The sequence below is a fragment of the Cannabis sativa genome, chromosome X (assembly GCF_029168945.1).
Source record: "Cannabis sativa cultivar Pink pepper isolate KNU-18-1 chromosome X, ASM2916894v1, whole genome shotgun sequence".
In the NCBI taxonomy this organism is placed as follows: domain Eukaryota; kingdom Viridiplantae; phylum Streptophyta; class Magnoliopsida; order Rosales; family Cannabaceae; genus Cannabis; species Cannabis sativa.
Window position 1 is genome coordinate 21,761,593 of NC_083610.1, and position 18,498 is coordinate 21,780,090.

General features: G+C 32.8%; 5 protein-coding genes across 6 annotated transcripts; 1 reads left to right on the forward strand and 4 right to left on the reverse strand.

The window, feature by feature from the left end:
* Positions 1-1,006: 1,006 nt before the first annotated feature.
* Positions 1,007-1,685, reverse strand: LOC133032612 (mitogen-activated protein kinase kinase kinase 20-like). The gene has a single exon (XM_061106629.1). The coding sequence runs from the start codon at positions 1,633-1,635 to the stop codon at positions 1,111-1,113; it is 525 nt and encodes a 174-aa protein (XP_060962612.1). The 5' UTR covers positions 1,636-1,685; the 3' UTR covers positions 1,007-1,110.
* Positions 1,686-4,597: 2,912 nt separating this feature from the next.
* LOC115716842 (calmodulin-lysine N-methyltransferase) lies at positions 4,598-7,971 on the reverse strand. 2 transcript variants are annotated; one of them, XM_030645778.2, is made up of 7 exons: positions 7,784-7,971; positions 7,481-7,694; positions 6,761-6,840; positions 6,277-6,337; positions 6,078-6,193; positions 5,764-5,896; positions 4,598-5,214 (listed from the first exon to the last, which is right to left on the reverse strand). In XM_030645778.2, exons 1-7 carry the CDS (start codon positions 7,872-7,874, stop codon positions 4,929-4,931), a joined length of 981 nt encoding a protein of 326 aa, XP_030501638.2. In that variant the 5' UTR covers positions 7,875-7,971; the 3' UTR covers positions 4,598-4,928. The 2 variants fall into 2 exon arrangements, with proteins under 2 accessions (XP_030501638.2, XP_030501705.2); XM_030645845.2 differs by having other exon boundaries at positions 7,481-7,691; positions 7,784-7,969.
* A 1,473-nt stretch (positions 7,972-9,444) lies between these two features.
* Positions 9,445-12,037, reverse strand: LOC115702792 (serine/arginine-rich splicing factor SR45a). The gene is made up of 8 exons (XM_030630227.2): positions 11,921-12,037; positions 11,791-11,813; positions 11,160-11,303; positions 11,011-11,034; positions 10,818-10,917; positions 10,564-10,713; positions 9,915-9,984; positions 9,445-9,828 (listed from the first exon to the last, which is right to left on the reverse strand). The coding sequence occupies exons 1-8, from the start codon at positions 11,921-11,923 to the stop codon at positions 9,563-9,565; spliced, it is 780 nt and encodes a 259-aa protein (XP_030486087.1). The 5' UTR covers positions 11,924-12,037; the 3' UTR covers positions 9,445-9,562.
* Positions 12,038-12,205: 168 nt separating this feature from the next.
* On the forward strand, positions 12,206-14,436 carry LOC115702791 (pentatricopeptide repeat-containing protein At2g33760-like). The gene has a single exon (XM_030630226.2). The coding sequence runs from the start codon at positions 12,381-12,383 to the stop codon at positions 13,824-13,826; it is 1,446 nt and encodes a 481-aa protein (XP_030486086.2). The 5' UTR covers positions 12,206-12,380; the 3' UTR covers positions 13,827-14,436.
* Positions 13,822-18,259, reverse strand: LOC115702790 (phospholipase D delta). The gene is made up of 10 exons (XM_061106911.1): positions 17,031-18,259; positions 16,466-16,582; positions 16,139-16,333; positions 15,733-16,044; positions 15,574-15,642; positions 15,337-15,484; positions 15,102-15,250; positions 14,867-15,016; positions 14,560-14,760; positions 13,822-14,437 (listed from the first exon to the last, which is right to left on the reverse strand). Exons 1-10 carry the CDS (start codon positions 17,961-17,963, stop codon positions 14,141-14,143), a joined length of 2,571 nt encoding a protein of 856 aa, XP_060962894.1. The 5' UTR covers positions 17,964-18,259; the 3' UTR covers positions 13,822-14,140.
* Positions 18,260-18,498: the final 239 nt, after the last annotated feature.

An 18,498-nucleotide genomic window follows, 5' to 3' on the forward strand; every position in this document is an offset into this window, starting at 1 on the left:
AACTCCCTTCATTCCCTTTACACTGTAAAACCAGTTTATTACAAAGAAAGTTACAAGACAGTAAAATAAATTCCTAGGTGGCCTTCGGCCTCTAATATACCTAGGCAGAACACTTAAGTTAGTTACAAAGTATTTAACCACTTTGTAACTAACTCTCATGTTTTTACTGCATTCCACTATAACACATATAAATAATCATCATATCAGTATGAAAAAGACAGAGCAACAAACAGAACACAGCAGAGATCATACAACAAAAAATCCAAATATTTCTCCAGATCAGAAATCACACAGAGCAAATCCAAAAAGAGGTTAAAGGGTTGAAGGAGACTTACATTGGGTGAGTTTTGGAGACCTTGGGTTAGGGCTCGGATGTTCAACACCAAACCAGGAGGATCGAATCATGAAAAACAAGGAGAAGAAGATGATTAGAGATTAAACTCAGAGTGGAAAAAAATTAGTGAGAAAAGAGAGAAACACATACTGTAATTAAAAAGTGGATTTCCAAAATCATACCTTTGTTTTTTGGAACCCAGAACTTTGTACACTTGATCTTTGAAGAATTATAGTGGAATCGAGCTATCTGAGGCGAGCTCAAGAGGATGTACTTGAATTGTTTTTGGGGAACCTCATAAATGCAGTGTATTCTCTTCCTTTTATTTTTCTGCAGTTTCTATATTATGTTTATGTGATTTGCAGGGTGGGATATGATCGGTTTAAGGTGTTTAATCATCTCGGTTTTTAATCGTGTTTCATTGTTGATGGTGTTCTTCATGTTCTTCAAAGAAGAACATTGAAGAAGAAGGAGGCGTTTGTTTTTTAAGAAAATTTCATATAAATTTTTATTTCAATTTTTTTTATCATAATATTTAAAATAATAAAATTTATTTTTATTTGATAGGTATAGTTTTTAAGAAAATGAATTGGAAGAAAAAAATTAAAAAAGCTTAATACAATTAAAAATATAATTTTTTATATAATATAAAAATTATTAAAATGAGGTGTCTTTAAATTTTTTTTGGGTGTAAATAAAATTTTTCAACTTCATTCATATATAAACAAATAAAATGTGTTACATTTACATATCAAATAAAGATAGATTGATAAAAATTAAGAGTTCTTTATCTTTTTTCTCTTAGGAATTACTTTATTAATAAATCCACTCCCACCTACAAATGGATGACTCAAAAGCATGGTGGCGGATGGTCTTTCCAATGGATTGGCTTCAAAACACTTGACGAGAAAATCTTTAGCATCTTTAGACATAGTTTCATTTATTTTGTTGTTCCATCTCATACTTCCATCTGTTAGCATATATAGAACAATACAACCTAGTGCCCATATATCCGAACACTGTTCTTGAATTTCATCTTCTACACATTCCGGAGCCCAATAAACTTTTGTTCCTTTCACAATACCAGGAGTCCTCCAATCATCAGACATCTTTTTCGAAAGTCCAAAATCCGATATTTTAGCCACAAAATCCTCATCGTCGTCTTCTTCCTTCACCATCAATATATTCTCAGGTTTCAAATCGCAATGAACAATACCTTTCTTGTGAACACACTCAAGTCCTCTCAAAATAGATTTTGTATACTGTCTCACTTTAGTCTCAGACAATATAGTAACGTCCATAAAATCAGCTAAACATCCACCTTGAGCATACTCCAAGAAAACATTGTAGAGTTTAGTTTTGTTTAGTTGTTGTACTTGTGATTGTTATGTCATCTCCAAAACATCGAACAATGTAAGGACTACCATGAAAGAGTTGGAGTAACTTCTTCTCCTTCTTGAGCTCATCACTACGAGAAGCCAAAGTAGTTTTAACGGCCATAATAGGGTGAGAACCATTTAAACGTGATGATGTTATTATTGGAGGTGGTTTGATCATCTCAACCAAGTAAACAGTGCCATTATAACCTTTTCCAAGTAGTTGACTTCGTTTCCATTTACCCGTATTATTTATAGAGTAAATACTTTGTTCTTCACTATAATCATTTTCATGAACATTGCTATAAAAATCACTTTCTTTACGTAATCTCTTCATTGTTTCTTTTAATTAATATCTTTGTATTTTAATTTCTGAATATGTAATGAATTATGTATCATATATTAGGGCTTAGGCATTATATATAGTGACTTAATAATAGTTTCAAATAAATACGCGTACAAAAAGATTTTTTTACATATCTTTTAAATTTAAAATATCTTACCATTGTTTTTTTTTTTTTAAAAAAAAAAATGAATACGTAAATTTGGTTTTAGTTTGGAATAATAAATTTATTTGTTTAAAATTAAAATAGCATTATTAATTTAACCTGAAATTCTATATAGATTAGTTTATAAATCTAACGATCAAAATCACTCAGTTTAGATATTTTTTTTAAACTTACGAATGAATTATCTATTACTTAAATCACATATATATATACTACACTACTATTTTAAGTTATATTTCAAATTTAAAAATGTACACATATATATTTTCATATCTATGTTTTTATTATAATATCTGAGTTTGATTTAACTTTGAATATATTTTTTTATTTTAATTTAGTGGAGGAGCCCTGCATGGGTTTATTACAAAATATTTACATTAGGGGTTTTCGATTTAATTTTTTTAAGGTTAATATATATTTTTTTTTTAAAAAAAAAAACAAGACTAATATGTATTTGTAAAAATAAATTGTAATCACTACAATTATAAAAAATATATTTTTCCCCAAATTTTTAAAATTTATAATATCTCTTAAAGTTTAATTTTTTTTATTTGTATGTAGCCTACCAACGAAATTATTTAATATAATTAGTGTTTAGTTTAGTAGTATATAATAATTTGATTTTAACATTTGTTAGGGTACAATTTACATTATTAACAATAAAGTTCTTCTTTTTTTTTTTTAATGGCTATAATAAGTAATCTACCTTTTAAATTAAAAATGAGAATGATTAGAATTTAATACAATGAAAAAAATTAAAGTTCTTCTTTTTTTTTTTTAATGGCTATAATAAGTAATCTACCTTTTAAATTAAAAATGAGAATGATTAGAATTTAATACAATGAAAAAAATTAAATTTAACATTTTAATTATACTTTATTTCAAAAATAAAAGAAAATAATAACTTGTCTTATTGACTTTGATTAATAATTATTTACATATACTAGGTGATTGTTACGTGCCAAGCCACGTAGTGTTAGTTTTATTTAATATTTTAGTTTTTTATTTTAATTAATAATTAAAATAGTATAATTATTTGAACGATTTGTTTTATAAAAATAAAATATGTGTCAGTATATTTAGTAAGTAAAACATAGTTGTGTTATAATAATGTATGCTATTAATAGTAAAATGTACATTAATCTTCTAATTGAAAAAAGTTCTATTATCTCATTTCATATCTAATAATAGCTACACAACTATATATTTATAGACTTTCACATTCTTTGCAAATTACTAATAAGCACCAATAATATTTTCATATTCTAATATTTTTCAACCTTCTCCTCTTGGTGGTAAAATTAAAAATAAAACTAAAAATAAGCACAAACATATAAGGTAAATACTAATTACAGCCCATTTCATCTTTTTTTTAAGTCCAAACCCAAAAATCTCTAAGACAACACAATCAATCTTCTTTTATATTATCTTTTCTAGATATTTTATTTATATTTTTCTTTTTTAAAAAATAAATAAAAAAATTATTAATATTCCCCAAAATAGGTTTGTTAGAGAGATATGTGGCTAACATGATTTTTTTTAATTTAAAAAGAGATTATTAATATTTAAAAGATTGTTTATTTAAAAGATTGTTTAATTTTTTGGGTTTAATTATTGGGTTTATTTTTTAACGGGAGATCAAACCTAATCGTTAAATTTAACAGAATATTCTTTTATTTTTAAGTATATTCTGTTAAACCAAGAATGTTAAACCAAGAAATGCCGTTAGATAGACACTTTTAATATATAAAGATATAAAACAAATAAGATCAATTTAATTAAAGAGTCTTTGACGGTCATATTTTAAAGCTCTAGAAAGTGACTCAATTTTTGTTCAGAGATAAAGGAATTTTATGTCAAAAGTTGCAGTGCTTCTCTTCTTCATTTGATACCCTTTTACATCAAATTGTTTTCCTTTTGCTTCTAAAAAAAAATTGTGACAAAATTCTTTTTCTTTTTGTATAGAATATTTGGTGACAAAACTCAAAAATAGTCTCGATTTTCATTGTTTGTAGTAGCGGACCTTGTATACCATATAACAATAGAAAGATTGTCGAAAGAATAAATTTGTATTTGAGAGGATTTTTTTCTATACCTATGAATCTTATTAGACTAAAAATAATGCATTAGAAGAATCTTTTTTGGTCTTCCAATAAGCTTTGGTTTCGGCTCACCAGGGTAGAAGTAATCAAAAGAGATATTTTTGTCGTTTGTGGATCAGTCGACTACATGTTGTTCTCAGTAAAATCGCGAGTCCAAACTAGTATTGAAGAAAAGAACAAGAGGAACCCAAAACAGAATTGTATAAACCAAATATTTTAAGTAAAAGAAAACTTTTTCAATGATCCAAATGGAAGACTAATAAAGTAATTAATCCATTAACAAAACAATCAATTCATTCTTTTAATTTAACTAATTTTGGGTAAAACCAAGCCCACATATTGACCATGACCCTACTTAGTAGTTACATAAATAGACTTGGACTATAATAGTGCATTTTAAAGTATGGGATCCCACCAAACACAAGGACAAGAATAATAATAGTCTGTACACTGACTGAACTAGTTCCTGTACTGTATGTACCTAGATTTTTCTGGTGAAAATTATAAGTACACACAATAATAATGCATGCTATTCAAATGGGGCCTTGAAAATAATGTTAAATTATGTGCAGGAAAATTCAACAAGAAACTAGTAACCAAACGAAGTTCATGGCGTGATTCTGACCAGTAAAGGGTAGGAGTGATCCTTTTCGTAGCTGGGCCAGGCGTCGTGATCATCACCGTTCATAAAGCGCTGATGACGATTCCAAATTTCTGCGTCGTATTTCTCTGTTATGCTGAACTGCAAGCCATTTTCTTTAATTTCTTCTAGGAACTTGTCCAATGAATCACCTCTTTTCGGGCTGAAAAATATGGCTTCACAAGGTCCCACTTTTTTCAACAAGTTTTTGACAACTTGTGCAAGCCCTTTGTGGCATTCCTTAAAGAATGTACTGCCAAATCATATATCAAGTTATAAAGAAAGACAAATAAAGAAAAGGGCCAGCAAGAACCTCCATTAAAAGCTCTTCCCTTTTGAATATGTATTTATATATATCAAGTTATAAAGCATAAAAAGAAGATAAACACAGCTATAAAGATTAAAGCTTTGACATTATACGTCATTACATTCTTGAATGTTTGTGTGTTCATTCATGCATGAGCATTATGCAAAAGATTTTTCTTTTGTCAAGTGGGAATATCTACCAATCTCTAGATCACTAGCATTAGCAAAACAAGCTTTTTTCAGCCAATGACATAAGACATTTATTGCTTAATTATACAAGAAAGTGACATTGAGTTGGGCCCCATGTTAAGTTAACTCTCAGCACTAATTATACAAAAATCACAGGTATCTTTATAGAGAAGAAACAAAATTTTGGATTAGTGCTCAATGCCACAATTATAATATTTTCTTCCATTTATTTCGGATTGAAAACAGGTAGAGGAGTCTATGCAATATGGTGCAGCAGTGAAAGGAAATTCAAAGCAGAGGAACTTACCAGTCACTTGCAATGATGAGGTCGAAAGAGTAAGAAATATTTGAAATTTCATCCTGATTCCAGTGCAACATCATGGACTTTACTTTTGTGGCACCAAATGCTTTAGAATTGGCATCAATATTATGCTCAATATCTGAACATTTAGGAATCTCCTTAAAGAAATCGAAAAAAAACATTATCGATATCAACAAAATTCAGAACAATAAATGCGAACAATCTTAAAAGTGTAATTAGGACTCATGAGAAATCAAACATAGAATTCCCATTTCAAATTTGAAGTAACTGATAGTTTGATCAAGAGGAAAAAAGGATACAATTAACAACTTGAGGATTTCCATCTGAGATTATGACTTCTGTAGCGTCGGTAACTGCTGCAATAACTAAACCAGCTAAACCATAGCCTGATCCAAGTTCAATAACCCTTTTGGACCTGAGTAATGTAAGAAAACAAAAGTGAATCTATTCCCAAAAACAGCACAATCAGAAACAACAGTCAATACATACGTAAAATACCTGAACAAGTCAGCGTGAGACAAGCAAAAGTAAGCAAGAACATCTTCTGAAGGCCACTGACCTGTAGAACATTTCAAGTTATAGGTTCATACAAACAGAGGACCTTATTAAGATTACGATCAGTTAAAACTAACTCAGCACAAGTAATTTCGTAACAACAACAACAGTAGTTAAGTAAAGCACTAAAAGTCTAAATTCATGTAATTACATAATTAAGGAAGACAATTATCTCTAATGCATGTTCCAACTACATTTGATCATAAACTATTAACATACAATGCCTGAACATCACAATATACACTTCACTGAGCTTGACAAGGAAACACAACATTCATGAAATTTAACAATAGAACTTAAGGATCGAGGTTTCAATTGTTTCTTAACTTGTAAACATAATAAACATGAGTGTTATTGTAAAATTTAAGTTCAGTTGGGTTCAAACCAAGTTTGTATAGTTTCAAAGTGTACTATATGGGGGACTTACATACAAGGCCAGTATTATCGATGTCATGCCTATTACAAAACTCAAGATCACTGATGTCAGCAACGTTGTTCACTCTTTGGCTGCACAAAAGAATCCATATCTAATCACAATTAAGCTGTAAACAACCTCACCTTGCCTTGCAATCAAGCAAATTACTTCCCAAGTAACTCTTTTCAAATTTATTGTATAATGTAGATGAAAAAGAGCCTATCTTTAAATTTTGCCCCTGAACTTTTAATAAGATCGTGGCCCCCGAATTATTAGATTTTGTTAGACTTCTGTTAATAATTAGCAATTTTACCTTCGAAATATGACCACTGTCATATTTTTCCTCCCGTACTTTTACCATTGCCAAATCGTGCCCCGAACTTCTATTAAACAAAAAGGGTACGATTTGACGGTGGTATAAAATCGGTAAAAGTTCAGAGGACATTATTTTTTAGGGCCAAAGTTGAAGGGTAAAATACCTATTTATTCTATCTTCAATTCAACTATGGTAAATTATTACAAACCGAAAAAGGAAAAAGGATCATATATAAAAATGTAAGGCGTCCTGATCTATTCCCACATAACAAAATTCAATTTTGTATAACTACAAAAGCATTAGAAAAAAGCTAAGCTTAAAATCAGACAAAGTGTTCGATAAAATGTGTGATAGACAAGTAAGTAAGTAGAAACACAACATAAATACAAAAGCTTTAACTTCAGAAACTCACTCACGTCAAGAAAAGCTTATTATTAGGAGCTCCATTTCCATGAATGGGTAAAGTGTAGCATAAAGTAGCATCCTTTGAATTGTAATTGCCATTGCGACGATTCAAGATAATAGCCTCCTCCTCGGAATCTTTGTTCACCAAATGATATGGTATCATGTTAAATCCCTGCATGGCTTTTCTAGAAATTCTCTTTATAGTGTTCTGAGATTGCCCTTCTGCTTCCATAGCTCACAGGAATCAAAATCAATCATAAATATATATAAATAAAGAGAGAGAGAGAGAGAGAGAGAGAGAGAGGAGTACCAACCAGCAGAGGTGGGTTGAGGAGGAGGACGACGGAGAAGGGCTTGACGAAGAAGGGTCCATCGGAGAGAGGAAGGGTTGTTGTTGTTTGCCATGGGTTTGGGTTTGAAGATCTCTCTCCGACTTGGTTTGGCTGATCTGAGAGAGAGACCATCGCCACTTTCACAAATCCTCAACTTCTAATTTAATTTTATTTTCAAATAAAATAAATCATAAATTATTATTAATATTAATATTTGATTATATATATTTAATAAATCATCTAATTTTATTAATAGCAGTTAAAATAATATTCTACAATTTAATCGGCACATATCTTTTGTTGGATACACAATTAGAAAAACTAATCAATTAATCAGTGGTAGCTGATTCTCGGATCGTTTGACAAAAAATAAAAGAAAATCAGATGAAAAAACTTGTAGTATCACAATTAATCTTATATTCAGTTTTATCTACCGCTTAGAAGACACAACAGTAGAAACTGTTACAGCATGTTCATTAAACCTCGTAGCTCAAGCATTCAATTATTATGCAAGGTATGTAACTGCACTACTGACAATACATTCAGTCACAGAGAACTTGCTATTACCAACTCCTAATTAAAAACGATTTGATGGCGAGTCGTCGAAGAAAAAAAAAAGAATCAACAACGAAACAAAACAAAAACATGACATACAGACAAGACTAAAACACTCAAAATTATGTCACAAAAAAAATACTAAAACACTTAAAACCATGTCACAAAAATAAGACTAATCGCAGTAGCAAAAATCGAATCGCAATAGAAAAAGGCCCTGACCAAATCGCACCTATGCCAAGGTAAGGTTGGTGAGCCTGGCTGGAGAAAAAAAGTTAATAGTGTCGTATCTTGAGGAGTTCTACTAGCACCCAACAAAATAATAAGTACACTTTAATTTTTTAAAAAAATAAAGTTAAAAATATTTTTATAAATTACTCTAAATATTTTTTTAAAAAAATAAAATTCTTTTGTGTTAATTTTAATTTTATTTTCATATTTTTTTTAAATCATAAATAAAATTTTTTTAATAAAATTTCATATAATTTGTTATTTTTAAATTTTTATTATAATATTTAAAATATAATTTATTGTTTGGTAGATATATTTTTTAAAAAATATGAATTAAAAAAGAAATATTTAAAAAAATATATATAATTAAAATATATATTTTATATAAAATAAAAATTATTATAATAGAGTATATTTATAAACTTTTGGTGCAAAAAAAAAATTATTTCATTTTCTTAGATTCTATTTTCTCTACTATATACAAAATTTACCGATTTGAAATTAATAAAAAAATTAAAATAAAATGAAAATTATACATTGGTTACAATACGAGAACTTCTACAAAAGAGAGAAAGAAGTTCGGATGCATTATTATATTCAACTATTCTAAAAAAACATATTATTCAGTTAACTAATTTAATAGATTCATATTATATATTTCAAGATTTTCTTGTTGTGTTGTTTTTATAAAAATTAAACGAAAAAGAATAATTTTTTTACTAAAAACAGTACTTTATCTAAATTTCAAATTAATAACAAACAACTAAGAGAAGCATCCTTAACACAAACGAAGTCAAAGGTACAAAATACAGAACCCAAAACAAGATATCCCTAACTTAATACAAGTAAACAAACGATGAAACACAAATTATAGGCCAAACTAAAAACTGCGTAACAAACTCCAAATCCACATGTCATTACACAATGCCATATAGTTCCCTAAACTTTGGCTCAGCAAGAGCAGAGCACAGCCATTCAACCTCTAACATATTTCCTTTCTGGGCTACCATAAGGTGACCTCGACCGGTCCCTCCTTGATGGTCTTCCCCCGTAAGGAGGAGGAGAAGAATGTCGGGGAGAATAATACTCACGACCCCCTCGATATGGTGAGCGTCTTGGAGACCTACCACGATATCCATAGTCATCACGACCCCCGCCTCCACCTCCACCTCGATACCTACCGCGATCACCACCACGATCCCTGTCACGGTCACTACCACCACCACCGCCACCACGGTAACCTGTTCACCAATAAAAATTAAGATAACAAAACTCCAATGTAGTAGGTTGATCAATTGTTGATAATGAAATAGAATATTGAACTTACCGTGATCTCTGGTGCTTTTCAACCCGAGATAGTGGCCAGGCGTTGGAGTCCTTGCACGTTTCCTTCGAGACTGAAATTCATGAAAGAAAAACTCGATGAGCTGAAAACTCACAAGTGGATTAAATAAAAGGAACCGAGACAACCATGGTACATGCAGACTATGTCTTAGGAGATCGATCATTAACTCTAGGAAAAATTCTATAAATCATTAAAAAAAAATGGGGCTAACTGGCATCGAACACAAGTAAAAACATTCAGGCACATATTACTAGTGACCATGAAATGAATTCCAGGTACAAGATACCATAAAGCCTGATTAGAAAGTTGTTGCTAATGTCCGTTGATTAGTTGAGTTGAAAGTTGAAAGTTGAAAGTTGAAAGTGAAATGCTGAGGTTGTATAGTGTTGTTGGACAATATAGTTGATATGTTTAGTTGATCACACGCATTGGTAAAGCTGTTTAAGCTTGGCATTTGATCAAAGCTGTTTCACTAAAGTTGATATGGATGAACTCATCATCTTTGATTGCTGCCAACATAGCTGACGCAATGTATTCTGAATATAACCAGAAAACCTTCAAGTCAAGAAGAATGAAAACTACTCGATACGTTGGAACCCCTTTAGCCACTAAAGGTGGAAAATCACATTACCCTTTCTACCGTTATGTATCGGCCTTCTAGAACTGATTGATTGAGATACTTGATGCACCGCTCAGCATCGTCGACGTTGTCCATTGTAACAAAGGCAAAACCACGGGAAACACGTGACCGAGGCTCCACCACTAGAAAACATGAAGCAACCTGAAAATGAAGCATAAGTTAAAGAATGTCAAACCGAGATCATTATCGAGTGTATAATTAAGAAAAAAATGCCTTAAAAAAATTGAAGACATAAAAAAACCAACCTTTCCTTCTTTGGAGAAGTGGTCTTCGAGCTCCCTTTCTGTAACCCTTGTTGAAAGACCAGTCACATATAGTGTATTTCCAGGATTTATAGCTTCAGGTCTGACACATGAAGATAAACACAAAAACTTGTCAAACACAATAAAGTTGTACAAGACCCTCTTAGTATCAAGAATACAAAGTACTAAAATTTACCTGCCAGGACTTCTGGACCTTGATCTGCGGCGTAAGGCACCAAAAATTCAGCATCATGAGAAAACATGACACAAAACATTACTACAATATTTACATCATCCCATTCATGACAGAGACATAAATAGTAAAAATAATGTATTAAAACCCACCTGCCACGGCTTCGAGATTGGGATACAGGCCTCGGCCTTGACCAGGATCGAGATCTTGATCTAGATACAGGCCTTGACCAAGACCTAGACCTTGATCTGGACCTGGATGGAGCTCTCCGTGGTGGGGAAGGAGAAGGTGAGACCCTGCTTTATCAAAAGAGTAGAAGATATAACATACAAAATTAAGCTGAAAAGATAAAATCAAGATAAATAATCGTTTCCAAAAACTGATTTGGGCTAAAACTAAGAAGAATGAAAAAATAATTTGCTAAAAGAAAACTCATTTTCTCCAAATTCAAGTTTCATTTCTCTTCTAAAGTTCAGAATTTTCCTTAGTTCATATACATAATCTTTAAAGAAACAGCGACAAGTATCAAACTTTAAATTCCAAGCTTCAAACTTTCAATTGTTCAAAACAAAATATAGCCTTAAAAGAATTTTTTTAATAAAAAAAGAACCTCCCCAATGAAAATTCCTAAACTGTTTTTCATATTGCCCACTTTAATAAAATGCATGATCTAATACTCCACAGCACACCAAATTGAACCCAACATAAAATGGAAAAAAACAATAAACGGCATGAAATTCCAAAAATTGATGAAATTTAAAATAAAACTGGTTGAAATATAACCTTTTCCGAGGAGGAGAGTCAGCCTGAAAAAAAAAAAACAAACAAAGATCGCATTGAATAAATAAGATTAAGCTTAAGCCCTGATTTACATTATAAGAAAGAAAAACAAAAGAGTGAAGAGTAATCTTACCATGTTCCGAAAGGGGAGAATCAGAAATGGAAGAATTAGGGTTTTGGATGAAAGAAGCTTCGAAAGAGTAAACGAAGAAGTTTTCGAAAGCGGAATTGGGTATTTATATGGTCAGACATTAGCTATGTCGTTTCCCAAAAATAGATTTAAACGACAGTTAAAATAATGTCGTTTATTTTATAAATATGTACAGAACGGCATGTAGTTTTAAAATGGATATCTGGTTTATTTGTTTGTTGTTTGTTTATCTAGTTAAGTACCTACTTAGGATTTTTGCCGCTCGAACTATCCTGAACTTTTTAGCATGTTAAAAATAGTCTTTGAATTGTTTACACGGTTGTAAATTTATTTTTTTATTGAGTTTTACCACACGTGAAAAATAAAATAATGACATGACTACTTAACCAATTATCACTGCAGTGACATATCAACGGCCTTTTATCTTTTTTTTTTACTGATAATGCAAACTCAATTAGGTGTACTTTTTCAGGTATCAAGAAGAAGGGTAACCTTTAGATTGTTACAATTTTACTTACTCCATACCCTTAGGGACTCCCATTATTTTACTTACTCCTTGGAACATTGTAAAAACATTAAATCCATCAAAATAATGCATGCCCACATAACTATTTGTGGTCATAACCAAAACCCATTTACTGCTTCTAAATTGGTTGGCAAGTACATTGAGCACTCTTGTGAAAACTCAAGCATGGAAGATGCACAGAAGGTGTTTGATAGTTTGCTTAAGAGAGATGTTTTCTTGTGGAATATTGTTATTCAAGGTTATGCTAAATGTGGTCCTTTTGTTGAAGCTATTGGTATGTATTGTAGAATGAGGCAAAGTGGTTTATTACCAAATAATTACACCTACATTTATGTGTTGAAGGCTTGTGGTGCTATGAAAGATTGGAAGAATGGTGGAGTTGTGCATGGACATGTTGTTTTGTCTGGTCTTTACTCGGATTTGTTTGTTGGGAATGCTCTTGTAACTTTTTATTCTAAGTGTCAGGAAGTTAATGTATCAAGAAAAGTGTTTGATGGTATTGCTCAGAAAGATATTGTAAGCTGGAATTCGATGATTTCGGGGTATGTTGCAAACGGATTCGTGGATGAAGCCCTTGAGGTTTTTTGTACCTTGCTACGAGATGAAACATGTTGTGTGAATCACTCCACTCTTGTTAGCACTCTTCCGGCTTGTGTCCAAGCATCGGGGATTCGAGTTGGCTTGTGGATTCATTCTTACATTATCAAGTCGGGGATGGTTTTGGATTCGGCTTTAAGCAGTGGCCTCATCTCAATGTATGGAAACTGCGGTCGAGTAAGCATTGCCAGAGAAGTGTTTGTTCAAACCAGAGATAAGAGCTTAGAAGTATGGAGTGCTATGATAAAGTGTTATGGAATGAATGGGCATGCAAATGAGGCAGTTGAGATCTTTTCGCGGTTTTTAGGCTTCGGTTTATACCCTGATGGTGTTATGTTTTTGTGTTTGTTGTCTGCATGTAGTCATGCTGGTATGGTTGAAAAAGGCTGCCAAATCTTTGAAAAAATGGAGGAATATAGAGTGGAGAAAAGGCATAAGCATTATGCTTGTATGGTTGATCTTTTCGGTCGAGCAGGGTTTGTAGACCAGGCTATTGAGTTTATCAAGAACATGCCAGTGCAGCCGGGGAAAGATGTTTATGGCGCTCTCCTCGGTGCTTGTAGAATGCATAACAATACAGAACTTGCAGAAGAAATCGCGAAAAGATTGGTGTTGGTGGACCCTAACAATGCTCGACAGTACATAACTATGGCGAGTTTGTACGAAGAGAGAGGGCGATGGGAGGAGGCGGCTAGATTGAGAGACGAACTGAGAGAGAAGAAAATAAGGAAGCTTACTGGGACTAGCTCAATCAACAGGATTTGAAATGCAACTGTATTAGACTGCTATGTAATACAGAAATAATTGTTGTGATTCCTCTCCAATTCACAAGAATACAAATACATGAAACATGTTTGAAAATACATTCATTCCCCCAAGTACCAACATTTTTCAACTATGAATTACACAAATTTACAATTTGAAACCAATCTAGCGAGGCAAGGCGGGGCGGGGCTGACCGAAAAATAGAAAAGAATGAATCAAGATAGAAACTCAACAACCTAGTAAAGGGTACAACATACCAATTACCCCCATTAACAGTCATTTTATGAACAATGAGTAGGGTCGTAGGGTCGGGTTTACGTGGTGAGTACATCGGGAAGAGTCGCAGAATGAGCTCCGATTATTTTACCACCAACATCTGGGAATGAATCACAATCAGACAAGGGAACAACCTTTCCGTCTTCATTTACGTGTAGAGGATACTTCAGAAGGTGTCCCTGTAATGGTGTGAACTCTTCAGTCATAAAATTGTTCCAGTTTCGTATGGCAATGTCGTTCACCATCTTCACACAGTCTAAATTTTCTGGCTCTTCAAAGCAGTGATCCAACTTGCCAAGATGTTCAGCCCAAAGGGACATCCTATATCCATATATCTGATAACAATAAAGGTACAGTTAGATTATTGAAAGTGATAAGCTCACAAAGGCCTAAGCAGCATAAAACTTATGCAGAAAATCCACGAAAAAAGAGAGATGAAAAGTCGAAACTAACTAACCTGACCGCGGGGATGTCTTTTCCTTCTTGCCCAAGTATGATAAGGTTGATATGAACCCATGGCTAGCTCAGTGTCTTTTGTACCAGCAAGAGATCTTTGGTTGATATTAGCAGATCCTATAATGACATACTCATCATCTACTATCATACCTTTAGCATGAACATAGATCATAAATCGCCTACGATTTTGTGATTCACTGACCTGGAATGAAGTGTTTAACATTAACCAACATGTTAATTCATCTTCTTAATTATGCAAATCTTAATTTGGGTGAGAAAATTTAAAGCAAAGGGGCCATTTAAATTACCACAGCAGTATCTGTACTCGACTGAACCTCTTCAAAATCTTCCCTGTTACCAAGGCAATAGAAATTGAGGTAATCTTCAGGTTTTAAGTCCGATTTCGCTGCTTTAAGCGCCTTTGCAATAACTTCATACATCATTTGCATTGTCTGGCTCTGCATAAAGAACACAACAGTTGAAAGTAAGTAAGGAAAACCGATCAACTGCGTAAAAAAAATCAGTTCAATGGATGATATAAACCTGCCAATAGAGGATTTCTTGCACAGGAGCAGACTTTGGATCACCTTCAGGCCACATTGGTATAACACAATAAACAGCAAATCTCTCATTAGCTCTAATTTTGCTAGCAATCTTTAAGGCCAATTCCATTGGGATTAGATTATCAGCTCCTGCCAAATTACAAAAGCTTTAAGTTAAGAATCCAATGAATAAGCATAGTAATCCATGGAACCAAACAAATGTGTGTCAGCTTCACCTGCATTTTTGTAATCTGGCCACCCATATGATGACCCAACAAAATATTGATTTTCGATATAGATGAAATGCTGAGCAGATCTGATCGCTTGGATGTATCCCGATTGAATGCTTCGGTCTATTACTTGATTCTTCGCGCATATAAGGTTCTGTGATCCCAACAATGCATCATCAGCAAGTTCAGTTTTTTCCTTTCTATAAGCAAAAATCAATAGATGAGATATGAAATTATACATACCAGAGCAACTGCATCTTTAACTACTTTGGGAAATCCTTTTACTGATCCTTGATCAATTGACCTCATAATCTGCATAATGAAGATTCATCCTAATTAGATTAGATCAAAGAGTGCTAATAATACACAATAATGTATTTAGAAAAAGATTCACTATCCTACCTGAACATGCCAACTTTCATTATCAGTGGAAACCCATAATTTCTTATCATCTTCGGGTACAATTGTAACAGCAGCCTTATCCTTTGATGTTTTTGATTCAGGCATGGAAGGACTAAGTATCCATGAGATACGTCCTATTTTTATCATGGAATCATCGTGCCAATGTGCAACTTTTTTACAGAACACCGTCCCTGTCCATTTTGTTGATTTCCTCCAACGCTGCTCGAAGTTTATAAGAACATCATATGCTGCAGGCCCGTCAATTCTGCAATGCAGGTCGTGCCATGGTTGCCTTGGAGCCTTGGTTCCCGCCTAGCACCAGAGAAAAGTTATTCGATTATCAAATCAAGAGATTTTCAGCACTACTTAAAACCAAGTTTATAGAAAATTGCAGAGAACTACTTACAGGAAAAGTAGGATTATGGAAATCGTCCTTGAATACAGTGTCAAGATCGCGAAATAGTCTGTGTTGTGGCGTGTCATAACGACCATCACAAAGGTCAATGCCTCCTAAAAATGCAGTTATCCTACGGTTATTTCTGTCTGCCTGTGTATCCACAAGAACACATTTCTGATGGTGTGTAAATACAGTTCCAACAACCTGTAAGACAACATAGTTGTAAGAATGTCTTGAAAACTAGAGAACATATTCCATCAAAAACCAATGCAATCACAACTACTTATAACCAACCAACCAAATTACTAGATAATGATTGAGATAAGAAGCTTTTACCTGTTGTTTGATATAACTCATCTTACTGCTTCCATAGCGAGGCGCAAGCACACAAATAACCGAAGAATGCTTGAAAAACTTCTTTGTTTCTTCATCATGTGTTGCCATTACTCCTGCCTGCATCACTCAAATCAAACCCCCATTTCACCATTATTAATCAATTTCCATTTCTTGGAAACAAATGAGAGTGTTTTGTAAAAATAATCATTATCAATTAAAATTTATCAGCAAAATAACCACATTTGGTCTCACGAGCAACCAAAAACTATAAACTTTCATGTTGTTAGTTTGGCAAATTTCGCAAAACAAAACAAACATCCCAATAATAATACTACAAATCACCAAATCATTCGAAAAGAAAAATCTATATCAATTAATTATCGAAAAATTTATCGGCAAAATAACATCCCAAAAAAAATTATTAGCAAAATAACTATATGTTTGGTGTCACGAACTACCAAAAATTATACTCTTTCATATTGTTAGTTAGGCAAATTTCCTGAAACAAAACAAAACAAACATCTCAATAAGATACTACAAAGCAAAATCTATTAACAATTCTCACCGTATTAATCAAGTAAGCATCATGTGAAGTCTTATCATCCCAAACCAACAACAAAACTCTAACCCCTTCTTCAGATTTATACTTAAGCAAATCACCAAGTGTCAAATCCCCACCTCTAGGCAATGGTCTAGTGGGTTCTCTAACAAGTTTCACCTTATGATAAATCGACCAACCAACAAGGTAAATCATATGATGAGCTTCAGAAATAGCATAACAAATATCTTCCCAACATTTCTCTTGTGTAAAAACCTTCCCACCATCAAGCTCAATTCTTGGAAGCATTTCATCAGACACATGAGCATCTTGATACAATTTCACAGAGCTTCCTTTCCTAACCGGGAAATAAGTCTGTCTAACTCCTTTCTCCTCCGGATCTCCGGCAACACCGTGAAGGTACAAAGGGTTTTCCTCACAACGAGTGAATTTCATCTCCAAATGAATCGCCGTATCAGGCTTCGGCGGATTCCCATTATACCCACAAATCGGAAACCACCCACTAATCGTTTTACCGCTCGAAATATCCAAAGCTGGAATCTTTGCCGTACCGATTAAATCAGCACCGAAGAGATCATCATCTTTAACCATGAATTCGAGATTAACGAGTGGATGAGCCAATGCAATAGTGAATTTCTCATCCCATTTGGGTTCTCGAGCGTTCTTGATGACACGTGTACGAGCCACAGTAGCTTGAGGGACATTAACGGTTACGTAAGGGTCACTGGTTATGATTCTCCGGTGAGGTTTGCCACCGTCGGAGGATTCGTTGGGATCTGGTTTTGAACTTCTACCGTATTTTATGGTTCCACAACCGGTGACACAACGACGAAAGTGATCTGAAACGACGTCCATGTTGGGTAAGCTACGAGCTCCGATTATGTGAAGGTCGAGGTCGCCATGGAGGTAAATTACCTCCGAAGAATCAGGATCCGCCATGGAAACTCAAAAAGCGTGTTTCTTTGATTTATGGAAACTCCAAAACCGATTCGAACCCAACAAAACCGAAAAGATTCAAGCTTTGTATTGTTTGGTTATGGAAAGAGGAGGAGTTTTCGAATCAATCAGTTTAACGTTAGCCGTTTCTCTTTCCATTTGTTTTTCTTAAAATTACTATTTTTTATATTATATTGGCTAATTAGTAATTTTTATGTGCTAAATTATTCTTCTAAATTTTTTTGGCTATTAGAAATTCTGCATGAGCTATTTAGATTGTTAAATTTAAGAATTTTTGTCTAATTTTATTTTTTTATTATTTCAGTGATTGTATATGTACGAAATCATATATCTACCAAATCATGTTCCTCAAACTTTAATATATACTAAATCATTTAGGGGCATAATTTAGTACATGTAAAAATTCAGAAGAAAAATTACTAATTTTATTTTATAAAAATTATCGAATTTTATTAAATGACAAAATAAACTTTATATATTTCAAAATAATAAAAATATTGGAGACATAAGTTTTGGT

Excerpts from the sequence above, each read along its gene's own strand:
- LOC133032612 (XM_061106629.1), bottom strand. The coding sequence starts at position 1,635 with ATGGACGTTACTATATTGTCTGAGACTAAAGTGAGACAGTATACAAAA.
- LOC115716842 (XM_030645778.2), bottom strand. The coding sequence starts at position 7,874 with ATGGCAAACAACAACAACCCTTCCTCTCTCCGATGGACCCTTCTTCGT. Across the intron at positions 6,841-7,480 it reads AATAATAAGCTTTTCTTGAC|CCAAAGAGTGAACAACGTTG; the intron begins GTGAGTGAGTTT and ends TCTTTTGTGCAG. Across the intron at positions 5,897-6,077 it reads AAATCCTCAAGTTGTTAATT|ATATTGAGCATAATATTGAT; the intron begins GTATCCTTTTTT and ends CTAAATGTTCAG.
- LOC115702790 (XM_061106911.1), bottom strand. The coding sequence starts at position 17,963 with ATGGCGGATCCTGATTCTTCGGAGGTAATTTACCTCCATGGCGACCTC. Across the intron at positions 16,045-16,138 it reads TCCATAATCCTACTTTTCCT|GCGGGAACCAAGGCTCCAAG; the intron begins GTAAGTAGTTCT and ends CTCTGGTGCTAG. Across the intron at positions 14,438-14,559 it reads AAAGACATCCCCGCGGTCAG|ATATATGGATATAGGATGTC; the intron begins GTTAGTTAGTTT and ends TATTGTTATCAG.
- LOC115702792 (XM_030630227.2), bottom strand. Across the intron at positions 11,304-11,790 it reads GACTCTCCTCCTCGGAAAAG|GGTCTCACCTTCTCCTTCCC; the intron begins GTTATATTTCAA and ends TTGATAAAGCAG. Across the intron at positions 11,035-11,159 it reads CAATCTCGAAGCCGTGGCAG|ATCAAGGTCCAGAAGTCCTG; the intron begins GTGGGTTTTAAT and ends CTTACGCCGCAG.
- LOC115702791 (XM_030630226.2), top strand. The coding sequence starts at position 12,381 with ATGCAAACTCAATTAGGTGTACTTTTTCAGGTATCAAGAAGAAGGGTA.